This window comes from Neurospora crassa, linkage group VII (genome assembly GCF_000182925.2).
Source record: "Neurospora crassa OR74A linkage group VII, whole genome shotgun sequence".
Lineage (NCBI taxonomy): Eukaryota > Fungi > Ascomycota > Sordariomycetes > Sordariales > Sordariaceae > Neurospora > Neurospora crassa.
In genome coordinates, this window is record NC_026507.1 from 1177468 (window position 1) to 1194056 (window position 16589).

Below are 16589 nucleotides of genomic sequence, written 5' to 3' on the forward strand. Positions count from 1 at the left end.
GACGTAGTGAGTGCCGTGAGTGTCGAAATGAAAGGACTGTCAGTGAGAGTTGCAAAGTTGGTTATAATCTCCTGAAATTGACACAAAAAGAATGGCATTCGAAAGTTGAGAAGAAACCGAGACAAAGTCCAACAGGATGCTGGCCGAAGTATTTACGTTCAAGTCAGACTCGAAACAATTCGAACAATGGTCAAGATGTCACCCTGACAACCACCATGACTGGCTTCATGACGTGTGCCCATCATGGAGTTATAGCAGTCTTTGTATGGTCGACCCTGTTTACCAGCTTCGTATTCAATTGCCGTATGCTGAGGCGTTCGCAGATGGTTTACGCTTGAACACCGTCCAAATACTAGAGATGAACCGATGGGGCATGGTCTCTCGATGTCACTGGGAGTTCAGTCGTATGGTCCAGATCATCGATTTCAAAAGAAACTGCCTAAAAGCCCTTCGCTGCTAGCGTTATAGTCGGGGGGTGGCATGGAAACGAGTTTCACGAGATCCGAATTGCAGATTCGCTGGAAATTCCCTGCCGGTGATTTGGTTGAGTGAATCGTCCAGTCTCTGGACCCTTAAGCATCAGGTACGTAGCCGAGTTAGGGAAAGTTCCTGCGACTGATGATTCACCAGAGAAAAATCTCCGGCATGGTCTCCTGCGGACCTGAAATCCGAATTTCCCGAGTTTTTACGGTGTCGTATCCAGTGCCATACGTAGTAAGGGCGTCATCATTGTCGGTGCAGTGCCCGTGTCCTTATACGAGACTCCAGTATCTGATTGCCGACATGACGTTTCTGTGACATCGATATTCGTTGGTAACTACAGCGGAAGTGCGTCACACATCACCTGAGCAGCGACAAAGGTCAAAGCTGAGAGCCGGTTTAAGAGGGGCAAAGGGCAGCTCCAAGTCCCCGGTCGTGTTCTTACGGTCTCGATTCAAACAACACCAACTTGGAGAATCACAGCCATCAACAGCCGAATAATTCTCCCACAATTCATCGTTGTTCCATCCCAGCTGATTATCAGCTTGACTTGAACATCCAGCAAAAGCCCAGCAAACGCCAAGATGGTTTTCACCTTTCCCTCCGACTTCGCCACGAGCGACCCAAACTTCACCACCCTCTTCCGGCTCCTCGATGACTTCGACACCTATAGCCGCGAAGTCTCGGGCGGTCAAGAGCCGCCCCGTCCTCCTCGCATCCAACATGGCGGCGGTGGCGGCCGTTGGGGTCGCAAGAGTCGGGGTTTCAGCCCGCGCTTCGACATTCGCGAGACCAAGGATGCCTACGAGCTGTACGGCGAGGTTCCCGGTGCTGACAGGGACGATATCCATATCGAACTGACGGAGCCGAATACCCTCTTGATCTATGGGCGAATTGAGCGGGAATACGACCCTACTCCTGAGGAAGAAGGTGGCGCGAAGGAGAGCAAGGGAAAGGAGGATAAAGGAAAGGAGAAGCAGAAGGCCGAGGGCGAAGGCAGTGCCGAGACGGAAGCGGAGAAAAAGGCTGGAGGAAAGAAGGGTGCGAAGAAAGATGACACATTTGTTCGCTTCTTCTTGCGGGAACGCCATGTTGGCGAGTTCGGGCGCGAGTTTGCTTTCCCAGGGCCATTGGAGGAGTTGGATATTGATGCGACGCTCGAGAAGGGCATACTCAAGGTCGTGGCACCAAAGCACCAGCCGCAAAAGGGAAGGAAGATTGAGGTCAAGTGATGATAGTGGCATATGGATATTAGTTTGTGTCCCCAGGGACACTACAGGTACTTAGGGTCCTGGCGCCGAAGCAGACGTCGGCCAAGAAGAGAAAGATTGAGATCAAGGAATGGAAGCGGGAGATGGATATTAGTCCTTCGATACAAAAGAAATCAGCCCTTTTGGTGCCCGTCAAGACTCCGTAATATCAAGTGCATCCCATTGTTGGGCTTGATTGTGATTACACCGTCAGGCATGACGTCTTTTTCGTCCATCCCAAGCTTCCACTCAAATGCCAAAACAAACGTGGCAAGCAAGCATCGAAGCTCAGCCTTGGCGAATCCTTGACCAATGCAGCTTCTTGGACCATGGAGGAACGTCATCTGGGCGTAGTTGCTCGTTACTCCGCCGGTGTTGTTAGGCTTCTGTGTCGGCTGTTCGGTCCCGTCCTCTGCAATGTGCTTGCCCTCTTGGTCGATCCATCTCTCCGGTACGAACTCTGTTGATGCGCTAGGCCAGTTGTCGGAATATCGATTGATAAGCCAAGGGGAGATCATGATCTCTGTGCCCTTCTTTATCGGGTGGCCCAATACAGTTGTGTCGCAGGTGGCGGTGCGGACAGTCATAGGGACCGTAGGATAGAGACGGAGGGTCTCGTTCATGACACCATTAAGATATGGGAGATGTTCGAGGATAATGGCAATGTCCTGACCAGGCGCAAACCTGGGAAAGTCGGGTAAGGCGCGTTTAAGTTCGGACCGAAGAGTGGATTGCATTTCGCCGTCCTGGGCGAGTTTATAGACAGCCCAGGTAAAGGCGGAAGAAGTCGTTTCGTGGCTGTGATTGTCAGTGGAAAGCCCATGCGCGAGACTGTTGAACCGGCTCACCCAGCGGTCAGAAAGGTCAGAAGCTGATCAGCCAACTCGGCCTCGGAAAAGTTATTGCTTCTGATAAGCAGGGACAGGATATCGAACTGGTCGTCTCCAAGCTTTTCAATTGCTGCCTTTCTTTCGCGAACAAGTTCGGCACATATCCTTCTAATATTGGAGGTCGTTCGGTTGAATCTCCTAGAAATTTCCCATGGGAACAGGTCGACAAACTTTCGAGAGAGTGTCAGGGCCAGGAAGAAGTAGGCGAACTTTGCTGGCCCTGGCTCTAGGAGGTCGGCATAATTCTTGACCAGAGGATGATCGGGCCTTTCGAGTACGTGAAAGTCACGGCCAAAGGCAGCGATGCCAATGATGTCCAGGGTGACTTTGCCCGCCCAGGCATTGATCTCGACGCTCGTGTCGTTGCCCTTCTCCCTGAGCTCTTCCTTCAAAACATGGTTCATCTCAATTGCCTTGGTCCACATTGTTGAGTAGAGCTCCTTGATATGACCGAATTTGAATGCCGGCTGGGTATTCTTGCGCAGGAACCTGTGCTGCTCGCCCTCGACAATAACCAGGCCATCGCCTAGAATCGGACGCAGGAAATTTCGTATCGCGTCGTGCTTGACGAAGTCGTACGGATGATGGACGAGTATGTCGGCAAGGGGTGCGGGCTTGGTAATCAGCATGGAAGTACCGAATCCTCCTTGGAGAATGATGATGCCATCGTTGGGGGTACGCTCAGCTAGTTCGAGGAGTAGCTGGCCAGGCGGAACCTTTCCCCGAAAACGAGCCAGCACTCGCCAGAGGTCGACGACCTTTGGTGCTGGGAACTTTGAGAGAGGGTGGAAGTAGACGGGGTATAGATACAGCTTCCAGGCGAGAAAGAAGACGTAGTTTATTGCCAGGATCGCCAGGACCAGCGATGTGGTAGAGATGGCAAGAACATGGCGATAACTGGTTTTCTTGACGATAAGCACCTCGACCAGGGCTAGCAGAGTTATTCGTGCGAAATTGAACGGGTTGCCGGTCGGCGGCATGATGACGGCAAGTACTGGCTCTTGTGTGATCTCAGGGCCAGGAAGCTATCGCTAGAGCCAAAATCGGAGGAGGGATGTGGTGTCGAGGTTTTGGATGCGAATGAGCGCCCAGACTTGGGCTAGCCGAGGCATCCTTGGCATCTGATTGTCAACGAAGTATCGACAAACCAGGAAACTGGTGACCTCATTGGTTCGCTCGCGATAATGGTTGGTCAGATCCCACGGACGCCGGAGCCGATTGACCAACAAAGTTGTCGGTTGTCAGAGTATCGTGGCTCACATGCGACGGGCCGCGTCAGACGACTGGAGATACATTGAGGAACGAGACGGTGGAGGCATTGTCAACGCTGACAGACGGGGGGATCCCTCTGGTACCGATAATATTTTCGCTGCTGTCAAGTGGGAGCTGAGGCGATCGCAAAGGGCGAGAAGACGTTCGTTTCCGTGTTTGAATTGGAAAGGAAAATGCTCATCATCCCCCGCATCATGCACGGGCCAGGCGTGTCGAAACCCACCAATGGTAGGTAGGTATAGGCCACAGAGGTTCTCCCAAACGATTCTTGGCATTAACGACCACCCATCACCACTTTGATGATGTCGTCGTCGGTGGCTTCCCATTGTTTCTGCTTGAAGTAATCGTATGATACCGTGGGAAGAAGATGGATTGTTCTTGAACACCAAGGGAATCTCTTATGTCTCTCCGTTGTGGCCACCACGGACGGTCGTTGGCCCTCACATCCCCTCTTTGTCACACATCCTTCTCCATCTAGGCTAATCAGGATATCCCCACCCTCACCGTCGCCGCCTCCTTCGTCCAAAAAAAAAAATAAAAGAAAAAAAAAGAAAGAAAAAAAGAAAAAAAAAAAAGAAAAGAAAAAAAAAACCCGACTTCAAAGACCCGACCAACGTCGGCTTCTACATCCATGTCCTCGCGCTCTCGTCTCTAAGCACGTCACATGGGCCAGAAATGTATGGGTACATTGATATCTACCTGAACGTTCATAAAGCAACAGACCAGTGCCGGGATTTATCATCCAAGGACTTGAAGGGTTGACGCACGATGGCGGCGGTGTTTCACTGGGTACTGTAAGCACGGTCCGCTGGGCTATCACGAAGTACCATGTCGATGCATCTCGGGTGGTTGTGACGGGCTTGTCAAGTAGTGGGATGATGACGAATCTGCTATTGGGGTACATCCGAATACGTTCGCTGCAAGAAGTGGCCTTTGGGGGTGAACCGTTTGGCTGTCATGCTTATCCGGAAAATAGCTCAGGGGTATATGGCTGGCAAAGTGATGATTGTGCCAAGGGACAGGTTATGCATACGAGCGCGGAGTGCAAGGCCATTGTCGATGCAGCGTAGCCCGGCTACTGCGGTGGAGTTCCAGACACTCCTTGGAATGGTGGATGAGACGGTGCATTATGGCCAAGTCCTGGGAGGAGGTGCATCAGGGAGCTGATGTATTGTGATTGAGCAAGCCACCAACCCAGGCTACATCCAACACGCTTGCTAATGGGTAGACAGAGCAAGTACCGGTTGGGGAGGCAGCAGAGTTGGGGAGGAACAGACAGGAAACATGAACCCCTTCCCCAACAAGTATAGGGCTTGGATGCTGTATACCTGTATTTCCTTCTTCTCATTCAAGCAAAAAGCTCTCTACACCATGGATAGTCTGCAGCTGGCCTCCTGCAACAGGAATGCAAGAGCCTAGCAGGAAAGTGTGCTCGTTCGTTCTTCCTGAAAATCCTGCTTCTGCTGACTGTCATCCCATGGATATAAAGGCCGCCAGCACATCCATTCGCTTGACGCTGAATCGCCACACGACATCTTTTTTGCCAAACAGCATCTAACTACTTTCACATCCTTATCGTGCTCTTTCATTGCTTGCCTCATCTCGCTCTATCCCTACGAAATCATCATCATCATCATCATCATCATCATCATCAGTAGCCTTGACGAGCACCTACTACCACACAGCTTTGTCCTCTAGTATATCATTACAGACTCCGCCAAAACAGACTCCCGTGGAAATTCACTGCCATGGCGCTCCAACAGCCGTCCAAAATTTCACGGACTCTAGAAAGCCTTCCTGCGGAAATGCTACTTCAGATCGCCGAATCTACCCACTCCTCTGCTGACTTGGCACGCCTGGCCATGACCAACAAGCGGCTTTACTGCATGCTCAACCCCTTGCTCTACGAGCTGGATGTACGCAGTGGAAATTCGTGTGCCTTGCCCTGGGCCTGCCAGTTCGGTAGGTTGGAAACGCTCAAGTTGGTTCATGAAGCCGGGGCGCCACTCAACCAGATCTGGGCATCCAAAAAGCCGCTCCGAGAGCTTCCATCCAACCCTTACCACCACAGCCCGGAATTCTACCAAAAGATTGCACTCAGATTGAAAGACGACAAAGACAACAGTGTTGGAAGCCAGGACGATGGCTGGCTTTGGATTTCTGACGTGCACCCAGAGGGCTTCACCCACGATTGGGAACAGGATCTGCTTGACCAAGCGACCGAAGAAGCGGTCGAAGAGGAGCAAAGTGATGAAGAAAGCGACACAGAACAGTGGGTAGACGAGGGTCCATTTGAAGAGCCTTACGAAGCGGAAGAAGAGGACCCTGACTCTAAAGATCATTTTTGGCCCGAGGATAAGGACGAAGCCGGGCAGCCACTCCTCAAGATGGCTTCCCAAGACTCTCGATACACGTGGCGCAACGACTTCTTCAGCCTGAAGCGCCGCCCGCTCGAAACAGAGGACGACTCCCTTAGCGGAAAACCGCCACGCCACCCTCTGTTCTGGTGGCATCCCATTGACCTCGCTGTTTATTTTGGGCACAAGGACATTATCCGGTACCTGGTAGCGAACGGCATTAGAGTTCAACATGGAATGTCGCGTGGCCTCTGCCGCCAAAGAGACTTTTCTTATGCATGTCCCGACGGAGGGTGCGACCACCATACGCGCCCCCCCGCCACACCAGGGCGACTAGGCCATGCAGATTTTAAATACTTTGTCCACACTCTCCTGGGGCTGGTCGCGTGTAAGGAAACTGGTCAGGGCCGGGACATGTACCACTTTTTGCGGGAAATTCACGGCTGGAGTAGGTTGCAGATGCGTTTTGCTGGGGTGATGGCGTGGAGGGGGTAATTAAGTTTGAGGACTCGGAGGGGCGACGGCTTTTGTGTGACTTTTCTCTGGATAGGTAGTATGGCCGGCAGGGTGAAGGAGACGGGAGTTCATGATTACAATTTCAGACTAGAAAGAATCTTCCTCAGTTGATTCAGCAAAGACCGTTAAGTTGCTACTCAAGTTGTCCGTGAAGTGCCTGCCGCATTGAATCTGCAAGAGCTTCTGGCTTGATCCCAGGGCAGTTTGCCAGTCTTCAGCTCCTTCCCGTCCTTTGTTGCTCGGCCGCCAATGGAGACAAAAGTTGGGACAGGGGACAAGGAGGGGGGGGGGGCATCGTTTTACCAAAACGGCAATTGCGATGTGTAAGAGTTAGCGAGTTACGTACTTGAGTCCTCTTACAATGCCAAGGCTGTTAAGGCTGCGCTTCGTTGGCTGCTATTCTACATAGTAGCGCACATGGGTACACGGTGAGGCTCACTAACAGCAGAAGCAATCAATGGTATGAGCACTTAACAGTTCCAGAATGCGAAGAGTGACACCGTACGCCTTTGCTATCTACGCAGTAGTGGCGGCCAGCATTAACCTTAGTGCTATGCGACTTTCAGTTCTGCAAGCCTCCATTTTTTTCTTTTCTCCTCTTTTTCCATCACCATGTTCACAAAGCGACAAGACACACCAAAACAACAGGTTATATCACGTCAAGACCCTTGAATGAATGCTTCAACCGGACGCCGGCAATTGCAGCGCATCTACTAACAGACTGGTGACAGCTCAAACACGGCTATTGCCATTTCTCGTCCCGACACGCCGACAGCGATAGACACGGCACCATTGCCCCCTGCACAATCTCCTGGCCATGCGGCAGATGGATCCAGCAGTTGGCTTCGATAAACGGATACACCTTGCCCGGGCCTTGGTCCTTGGTCATGCGAACCACCTTGCGTCGCCCATCTTCGCTCGCCGTCACCCGTCCGTGTCGGAAGCAGTCCATACAGAGCGGTCCACAGTCGTTACCCATGGATGCCTCGACCGGGGCTCCCGCGTCCATGTTCGGTTCCGATTCCTGCCTTGTCGAACATCGCAGTTCCAGCGTCGCCATAAGCGGCTCGTCCGCCTTCTCGCCTCGGACGAACTGAAGGTACGGGACGATCAAGAACCTGAAAGACGCCGCCATCGCACAAGGGTCTCCCGGAAGCCCAAAGAAGGATACAAGTCCATTGTTGGGTGCCGTCGACTCGAGCGACGCAAACATGGCTGTGCCTCCCGGTCGCATCGCCACCCCGTGGAAGTGCACTTGTCCCCCCAGCTTCTCGATCACGGATCTGACAAAGCCCGACCTGCCTGGCGTGGCTGCCCCTGTCGTGACCAGAACGTCGAACTTGTCTGTCGCCATCGTCTCGCCTAGTGCCTTTTCCAGCACCGCCGGATCGTCGCCGGGCAGCAAGCCCAGAAAGTGCGGCTCTGCTCCGAATTCCTTCAAAGCTGCCATCAGATAAGGCCCGTCAGCATCATATGTATACCGGGTGCTGCTCCTCTTGGTTGCAGTCGGTCCGTCGACATCGCTCCGCACGATTTCTCTGCCAGTTGACCACACCCCAACCCGAACCAGCGGCTCAACAGCGACCTCCTTGATCCCGACCGACGCGAGCGGCAACACATGGCTGGACCGTATCTTCATCCCCGCTCTTATCAGTCTGTCTCCCTTGCTGATATCTTCTCCAGCCCTCCGGCGGTTGGCATTGTACGTAACCGGCTTGGTAATCTTGATGAACCTGTTGCCCAACTGCGGATCGGCCTTTGGTACTTCTGACACCGACACTTCCTGGACGTCTGTTGCCCAGACGCATGCGTCCATATGTATCAAGTGTTCGGTGGCCGTGTCGGGAAATCTGGCGCCGACCATGATTTCGTAGCATTGGAGAACACCGTCGGGTCCCCTACAGGGCGGCATTAGTGGTGGTTTCTCGCCTGCCGTGATGGTTCCTGCTACGCGAAAGTAGACCGGATTCATGGGCGAGGCGTTGATGGTGGCTGAGGACACCAATGCAAATCCGTCGGCGGCGGCCGTATCGAAGGGCGGTGTTGAGTCGGGGCTCAGAATGTCCTTGGCCGCTGTTCGCCCGACCGAGTCTTCGAGTGGAACGAGCTCCTCCGTTCTTGTTCTGCGTTTGGACATATCGTTGGCCGTCTTTTGCAATATCTGCAATGCAGCTTGATACTGCATCGCCATTGTCGTGAGGGGCGTTGTATGCATTTTGGGCTTGCTTCTTATCGAGTATCTGGCATGCTCATTACGGACAGCTGAGGAAATGCGACCGGGGAGGATGGATAAATAGTTGGAGATTGTCAGGATGACGTCGGTGAGGAGCCTCTCGAGTTGTGCTTTTTCCAGCTGTTTGCAGCAGTCGGGGCCACCTGCACGATTCTCCAACGAGAGCCTGCATCTCCGCGTTTGGCTTTCATTCAGTCTGATACGAGCATTGGTCACAGGGTTGCGGTCTTTTGCCGTAGGTTTCAGTATTTTCTTGGACCGATATTTTGTCTTTGGAGCTGTGAAGTGTGTGTTACAAACGGCGATTTACCAACAAAACGAAACGCTCATCCGCTGCCTCCAGGACCATCTCCTTTCCAAACATAGCCTTCACATGCCTCAATTGACGTATAAGATCAACCATCTTTGTGTGTCCATAGACCTGACATAATACCATCAATATCCGTTTGTTCTCTGCCCTCCTCCACCCACAACCTTTCACCTCATTTTCCTGTCGATTCAGTTGCCTTTGCGCAGCTTGGACAGCTCCATCGGCATAGTAGCGGCTTTATACGTAGGCGGCATTTCCATAGGCCCTACACTTGAAGGCGGATTCCTCACAACGCCTGCCGGCCAGGCCATCTGGCTTTCCACGTCGGCGACGCCGCGATGATTCCCCGGCTCCCGAGAAAATAGTTCGCACGCCTCCCGACACTTACTCCCGTCATACATACACCCGCCGGCGCACCACTTGCACACGGGGATGCAACAATCCATCACAGCCGATTCCACCAGTATCCACAGCAGAACAAGAGGCCAAAGTAGCCCTTTGAGCACGGCCCAGAGAATGCGGGCGGTGAACCTCGTGCGCGGCGCCACCACCACCCCCGTCTCCTCGGTACTGTCCACCCTTTCATCCATGATCGCCATTAAAAACGTCATATAGCTTCCAGCTACAAGTATCCAGATTGCCCCGGAGACCCAAAAGATGATCGTGGCGCTATCGATTTGGCTGTCTGTAGGGGTGGAGGCCGATCCCTCGATTGATGGGGAGGCTGTCAAAGGTGGCATGATGACAGATATGAACGCGGCTATCGTCTTGGTGGTTTATTAGATGGGTGTTGTTATTCTTGTCTCGTGTGATGAAGATGGATTAGGAGTTCGGATCTGATGAAGAGAGTCCCAGGTTAGCACGGTTTCGGATGATTTGAAAGCGAATGCTATTGTGTGAATGTGCCATGGAAACCTATGATGGATCCTGTTGTTTGTACCTGACTCTGATGGGTTGGAGTTTCGTTGCAGTTATCAATGGTTGCGTGATGCTTCGAAGGCTGATGTCGAGGAACGTTGAATGAAAGGAAAGTGCAAAGGAGCGAGCAGCAACTGGAAGGAAGGAAGAACAGAACGCAGAATATAAAGCCCTCATATTGCGTCTTCATGCACAAGCAAAAGCTGACTCACTTCTCTCTAGGACGTCCGGCGATGCAGTCTTTTGCAGCAGGTTTGAAAGAAGAAGCAACTCAAATCCTGTAGCATGCATCACTACCTTGAGGGCTCCTTCCTATCCACCTGCAGAGTTGTGAGCATACCTCTACCAAGGAAGACAAGAGAAAGAAATGGAAAAAAAACCAAAGTTTAAAAAGCACGAAAGCAGCGCGGCATCCAGTCTATCATGCATGATTATTGCAACCTCCTCGTTTTCATGATACCAAGAACGTGCCTTATCACTTAGTCACCTCATGCATCATCGAGCTGCCAGGAGTGCTCATGTCCACTATCCCGTTCAACAACCACCGTGTATTCCACAACGAGAAGGGCATCACATCTCTAAAGACTCTTTCCAAGAAGACAGCTCTCGACGCGCCATCCACTCCCTCCTTTTCACCTCGCCAGGCCACAGCCGTGTTAAGCCAAGCTTGAGGCTCATGCAGACTGCTGCACCACACTGCTCAGCTACCGTAAAGACTTGGGCGGATGATTTTTAGGTTCCCTGGAAATCAGACATAATGTGGAAGTATACTATAACATTCATGCCCGCCAAAAATTGTATGCATAACGGTGAAAATGAATAATCTACCCTCCAGCGCCCTCAAAAGGTTAGGTGGCAAAAGGCAGGGCATTAGGGATATCGAATTTACAACACTTCAGGATAACAACACGTCTCTTATTTTGGTGGGCATAAAATGCACACATTTGGGCAGTATGCTTCTAGATTAAGCCTGGCTTCCGTGGAACCTAAAAATCATCCGCCCGAGTCTTTACGGTACGCTGCCAGTTGTATGTTAAACACTGACTAACCTAGGGCCCTCTATCAACGCCCTTCCAAGGTCAGTTTGCTGGCTGACTCTGCCTTGGAACCCACTCACTGGCCCTCCCGTCCAAGATTTCTTGGAATGCTGCGCTTAGTTTCCGTCATTATTTCCCACATCCGTCCGGCATTCGTGTTTTGCACTCGCCCCCACGACAGTTCGTGATGGTAGCTAACTCAAAAATAGGCCAGAATAGTAATGGTATGCACTGCTGACTCGCTCCCAACCTTATATACAGTGAGTGACCATGATGCCTCAATGGGAGGCCTGTCGCTGCCGCGGCCCTTCCGCATCACCACCAACTATCTCATTCTTTTTCCGATTAACTACCGCATCCCATCCACAACATCAGAAGAAAGTCCCAGTAAAGGCACTCTTAACCGCTTGCGCGACTAACTTCTGGATTTGCACACCAGGATGGTAGTCATTAAACCACAGGCAGCTCACGCCGTCCTCGTTGAAGCAAGTAGCATCGGGCGCTCCATACGCCGTCGGGTTCTTGATGGCCGTCTCAAAGGGCGCCACGGTATCGACGATCTTTCCTGTGGCATCGGTGTTGGCCTCAAGAAAGGCATCAAACCGAGAAGCCAGGAGAGAGTTGTACTTGGCGATGGCGACCTTTTGGGCAGCGACGGTGGTGGCACCCTGGCCGATCGTGGAAGGGGTGTAGTAGATGGCTGTTTTTGGGCATGATCAAATTGTTAGCAGCTCTTTCTTTGCATCTCAGTACGTCGGGAGAAGAAAAAAAAAAAAAAGAAAAGAAAACTCACGAGCAGCACCCAAAAGCGCAAAGCTCCTCGCCCCCGCATCATACAACACCTGCAACCGTCCAAAATAACTATCCATGATCTGTCCATACAACGCATCCATCTCCGACTCGCCCATCCACCAGGTGTTGCCCACATCATTCACTCCAATCCAGACCGCTACCAGGCTGTTCTCGCTGTTCCATGGCGCGTACGCAGGACGGCTGGCAATGCTTCCGCTGAACTGGGCCACCTGGTCCACAAAGCTGAGCACAGTGGGCGCGAACGGCGCGACGAGCGAGGCGTTCGTGGTGGCTCCGCCCGAAGCAAAGTTGTAGGAGAGCGTGAGCGAGGTGTTGAGCTGAGAGGCCAGGAAGCCGACCCAGTTGAGCCCGCCTGAGGCGGTCCAGCCGGGTAAAGGGGGGTTGCCGAGCGGGTTGGAGGACGAGGGCTTGGAGCCGTTGATGTCGAAGCCGGTTTGGGAGTAGGAGTCGCCGAAGGAGATGAGGTATTTGGCAGAGGTAGAGGTGGGGACGGGCACAAAGCTAGGCTGTGTGCTGGAGCTGGTAGGTTCAGTGCTACTGCTGGATGGCTTGATGGAGGTTGAGAAGGTCGAGCTGCCGCCTTTATTGGTTGTCGTGGGCGCAGCGGAGACGGTTACGGGCTTGGAGCTGGTGGTGACGACCGCAGCCGAGGTGGGCTTGGGAACGCATTGGTCTGGAAGTTGCTGGTCAGTCATGTCAATGGCTTCAAGAGTAACTGAGGAGTCAACGAGGTCGACCAACAGTAGTAGTCGTTAAACGACGTGCAAGTAGCTACTGAAGTGCAAGCCGAGCCGGCAGACTGCCATCCGATACCACCACACTGTCCCCACAGGGGAATATCAGCAGCGGCAGCTAGCGCTGGGGCTAGAGCCATGAAGCCGAGTTTGAGAGCTGCCATGATGGATCGTGGAGTTGGTCCCGAAGAGATAAAAGCACGCAGAATGATTGACAAGTCAAAAAACGTCAGAGACATGAGATATCAGGGTCAAGATATACATTATTGCACGTCCATCACAGGCCTGGACCGGAAAGCTGGCCATGGTGCTCTTCTTTTCGCTACGTCGAGATGGTGTAAGATGATTGGCGGAGTAATCGGAAGACAGGGGCCTGGATGGATCGTTCGACATTCGAGAATGCAGGAACGCGGAGGGAAAGGTTGCGTTCGACCGCCGACTGGCCAGCCAGGAATCCCTAGCCGAATAGCCGTCAAAAGTTTGTGGAGACTCATCTGACACTGGGAATAGACTCTCGCCTCCTTCCCTGTTTGTGTCCAGCTAGCTCATCGTCTCATGCTGTGTTCCGATGCCAAGGCGTGGAGTCTGATCGAAGCATGATGTGATGCTGCGGTGATTCTCAACCATGGTGTTGTGAAGTCGAGATGGCCTGGATGAGGACGCAAACTGGGCTGAGGGAGACAAGGGCCGGATGAGACACTCTATTAGGGGTATAAAAACGACAGGAAAAAAAAAAGAACCCTTCTGATGGGAATAGAACACCGAACCTCGACACCTTCCATCCATCATCAGTCATCACAAACCGTCTCCTTCCATATCGGAAGCAATAGGAAGACCACAACTGACAAGGCCGAAAAGATCGCTCCACCCACCATACTCTGCATCACAATCTTCCTCTGTAATCTCCGCAGACTGCGTTCCTGCACCTTCAATCTCTTATCGAACAACATCACCCTGCCTACCCTTTGTCTCACAGACCATCTCTTTGTCTCCATCTCTTCTTTATTTTCATCCTGCCCACCACTCATATGTACCCCTTCTACCTTTTCCCCATCATTCAACCTCTCCCACGGCAACCTCTGCCTCCTTGAGAACAGCAACAGAAAAAAACAACTGCCCCTCAGCCCGCATAGCACCAAACTCATCCCCGCCATCCAGAACCCAAACCCGTCGAAACTCTCCCACCTGCTCCTTGCACCTCTGCCTTCCGTGAAGGCCCTCAGCAGAACTACCAGGTATCCCAAGGCCAGCGACGCGAAACCCAGAATGGTAGCAAAGCATATCGTCTCAAACGTCCCGTTGCTCACCCCCAACCTGACAAAATTGCGGTGCGAACACGAGCGTAGCAAATAGTAGACGTGATCGGCGATCGGTCTGAGGATGTTCGGGTCCGGTAGCGTGCCCTGGGGAGTAGCAGCCAATCCGTCGAGCGCGGAGCGACGGAGGGACATGGGTATGTTGAGTTCTTTTGACGACGATGGCAGGAGAAAGAGAGTGATGATGGTTTGGATTTCGGAAGGCGGGATGGGACCGGGTTGAGGGGCGAGAAGGCCGAGGGTGGTGGACTTGTTGGCCGGGTCGGCGGGGTCGGGGGTCGGGTCGCTCGCGAGGACGGCGGTTTGGCTGTTGTTAAAGTTGTTGAAGAAGGTTGCTGTCGGGAATATGGCGTTGGATGATGGGGCACAGGGACCACGTGGGTGGCAGGATGGGTGGGCAACGCTGCTGGCGCATGGGGCAGAAGCTGTGATTAGCATCGAGATACGATGGAGGGTTTCTTTCGCTGTTGTGGCTGGTGTTTGTTAGCGATGTCGGGATTCTGAAACTAACGAGTAACGGCCCGGACTTCTGTCAAGTGCACTGAGTGGAGAATCATGTTTGTTGTTATGGCGCTTAACTTACCCGGCTCCAAGTCCCCGTCTCCCTCGCCATCGCTGGGTTGATAATGGCTCTTCTTGTACACAGACGATGATACGCTTCCGCTTTCCGATGCTGTCTTTACCAGATCATGAGAGTCCTTGTCGTAGCGGGCAGCAAACCCTTTGTGGTAGGACTCTTCATAGTTCTTGAACCAGATATAAAACTCGAGATTTTCAGATGAAAACTCGATGTATTTGAGATACATATGAAAGTCGTATAGTGACATAGGACTACCTATCGATGTCACCTCGTCAGTACATGGTGTAACTGATGCAATTCTTGGACGTCCACATACATGTCTTGTTCTGCAGTATACGCTCAAGCCGCAGTCGACTGGGTATCACTCCCTCCTTTCCCGCATCTGGACTTGGTGGCCTCTTTCCAGAGCTGGCATTGTTGGCGTATTCCTTGAAATCCCTATACTCGGGCTTTTTATACCAAACTAGCCATCCCGGCAAGTGCATGATCACGCCGAATAATCGCTATGTCTTGAACATACGGTAGATTGTCCCCTGGTTTTGATACTTGGATCGCGAAGGAATAAAACGAATGAAGGAGATCAAGGGTTTGTAAGTGTGGAAAAAAAAAAGTCCTGGGGTTTTGGGGGACGAACAAGCTTTGTATCCGGCCAGTCTATCCAGGTCCCAAAAACTGACCCTTTTAAGAAAGTGCACAGACCCTCTTCTCTTGTCAAGACATGTCCCTCGGCCAAATGTGCTTCTTGCACAGACAATACACTAGTAGGTCAGCAGGCTTGCTTGGTTGGTTAGTTCAGCCAGCTAGGCAAAGCGCGGATAGCACCGTGTTTTTGACTTTGCTTAGGTTCAATGACTTTGACCACACCACCGGTATATTGGAAACATAAAACAAGCCAACACGTAGACCAGGCTGGGTATAATCTGGGCTTCCAGACAAAGGGTGGACGCCACCAGGTACTCCCGTTGGTTGATGGTGTTGTTGATCTCTCGAAGGCATTTGCCAAGAACAAGCAAGGGCAGGCAGGGCCACCCTTGAGCCAACCTGACCATAAGAGGTGTATCAACATCCTTTCAGCTGAATGCTCCACATCAGAAATTCGATATCGAAAACTTGATCGTCTAGACAGGGGTGGAGGACGCCACGCGGCGTATGTTTGGGCCGCTTTCAATAAGAACATGTGGCTCGCCATGCCTTTTACCCGTTGCACGTGTGCCAGCCCTTGCTTGCTTGTTCCTCGCCGAATGGTACAATGTTTGCGTGGCCCCCCTAACTTCCCGTGTTGATTCCGAACATATCGTTCATTTGCCATTGTTGCGGCTTGCCATGCCATGTGGTTGGCTCTCCAGCAAAGTGCTCCCTTACAGTGGTTGGTACACGTGTAGGCATCCTCCCACACTTTGATCACTTTACTCACCGAATCCAGCTTGGCCAGGCAGGACTACATATACGCAGAACAATCGACCTATCAGCGAGTATGGTGGCGTTATTGGCTTACCTGAAGCGATAATTCCCTCCATGATGGCACGAATTCGATGTCCATGCGGGATGCGGAGATCGACATAAGAGGGGGAGGAGCTGAACCATGCCTGTAGGGCCAATGGATTCCACGCTGTCCTGGCGAGCAAAGAAGACGGCGCTTTCAGGTTCGGGAATTGCTTGTCGAGACTCGAGAGTAAACTTGAAGCAGAGTGGATATGGCAAGTCAGGCCAAGGGAATTGGAAGGGAAGACCCTTGATCAGCTCGGGATCATTCCGGCGGTGACATGAAGCTTCGGAATGGAAAGGGAATAACGCTAACCTTAGCTTTGTTGTTCCCACACTCAAACATCTGTGCAGTCTTGGCGGATATGTGCACACACACCCGACTTTTTGGCAAAATACCT

At 52.3% G+C, this 16589-nt stretch overlaps 8 protein-coding genes across 8 annotated transcripts; 3 read left to right on the forward strand and 5 right to left on the reverse strand.

Annotated features, from left to right (window-relative positions):
• Window positions 1–472: 472 nt before the first annotated feature.
• Window positions 473–3998, reverse strand: NCU09419 (cytochrome P450 3A4). The gene is made up of 2 exons (XM_953066.2): window positions 2579–3998; window positions 473–2528 (listed from the first exon to the last, which is right to left on the reverse strand). The coding sequence occupies exons 1-2, from the start codon at window positions 3598–3600 to the stop codon at window positions 1865–1867; spliced, it is 1686 nt and encodes a 561-aa protein (XP_958159.1). The 5' UTR covers window positions 3601–3998; the 3' UTR covers window positions 473–1864.
• NCU09420 (hsp20 family) lies at window positions 910–1894 on the forward strand. Its single transcript, XM_953067.2, has one exon. It carries the CDS (start codon window positions 1065–1067, stop codon window positions 1710–1712), a length of 648 nt encoding a protein of 215 aa, XP_958160.1. The 5' UTR covers window positions 910–1064; the 3' UTR covers window positions 1713–1894.
• Window positions 3999–4491: 493 nt separating the features above from the next.
• On the forward strand, window positions 4492–5318 carry NCU17185 (hypothetical protein). Its single transcript, XM_011397054.1, has one exon. It carries the CDS (start codon window positions 4850–4852, stop codon window positions 5057–5059), a length of 210 nt encoding a protein of 69 aa, XP_011395356.1. The 5' UTR covers window positions 4492–4849; the 3' UTR covers window positions 5060–5318.
• A 254-nt stretch (window positions 5319–5572) lies between these two features.
• Window positions 5573–6904, forward strand: NCU09418 (hypothetical protein). The gene has a single exon (XM_953065.2). It carries the CDS (start codon window positions 5641–5643, stop codon window positions 6742–6744), a length of 1104 nt encoding a protein of 367 aa, XP_958158.2. The 5' UTR covers window positions 5573–5640; the 3' UTR covers window positions 6745–6904.
• A 603-nt stretch (window positions 6905–7507) lies between these two features.
• Window positions 7508–8980, reverse strand: NCU17186 (hypothetical protein; the record flags this gene model as incomplete). The annotated part of the gene is made up of 1 exon (XM_011397055.1): window positions 7508–8980. The coding sequence occupies one exon, from the start codon at window positions 8978–8980 to the stop codon at window positions 7508–7510; it is 1473 nt and encodes a 490-aa protein (XP_011395357.1).
• A 255-nt stretch (window positions 8981–9235) lies between these two features.
• NCU17187 (hypothetical protein) lies at window positions 9236–10320 on the reverse strand. Its single transcript, XM_011397056.1, has 2 exons — window positions 10249–10320; window positions 9236–10144 (listed from the first exon to the last, which is right to left on the reverse strand). Exon 2 carries the CDS (start codon window positions 10046–10048, stop codon window positions 9497–9499), a length of 552 nt encoding a protein of 183 aa, XP_011395358.1. The 5' UTR covers window positions 10049–10144; window positions 10249–10320; the 3' UTR covers window positions 9236–9496.
• Window positions 10321–11634: 1314 nt separating this feature from the next.
• On the reverse strand, window positions 11635–12974 carry NCU09416 (cellulose-binding GDSL lipase/acylhydrolase; the record flags this gene model as incomplete). The annotated part of the gene is made up of 3 exons (XM_953063.1): window positions 11635–11963; window positions 12057–12749; window positions 12818–12974. The coding sequence occupies 3 exons, from the start codon at window positions 12972–12974 to the stop codon at window positions 11635–11637; spliced, it is 1179 nt and encodes a 392-aa protein (XP_958156.1).
• A 320-nt stretch (window positions 12975–13294) lies between these two features.
• On the reverse strand, window positions 13295–15317 carry NCU09415 (hypothetical protein). The gene is made up of 3 exons (XM_953062.2): window positions 15023–15317; window positions 14710–14961; window positions 13295–14599 (listed from the first exon to the last, which is right to left on the reverse strand). Exons 1-3 carry the CDS (start codon window positions 15189–15191, stop codon window positions 13599–13601), a joined length of 1422 nt encoding a protein of 473 aa, XP_958155.2. The 5' UTR covers window positions 15192–15317; the 3' UTR covers window positions 13295–13598.
• Between the last annotated feature and the right edge of the window lie 1272 nt (window positions 15318–16589).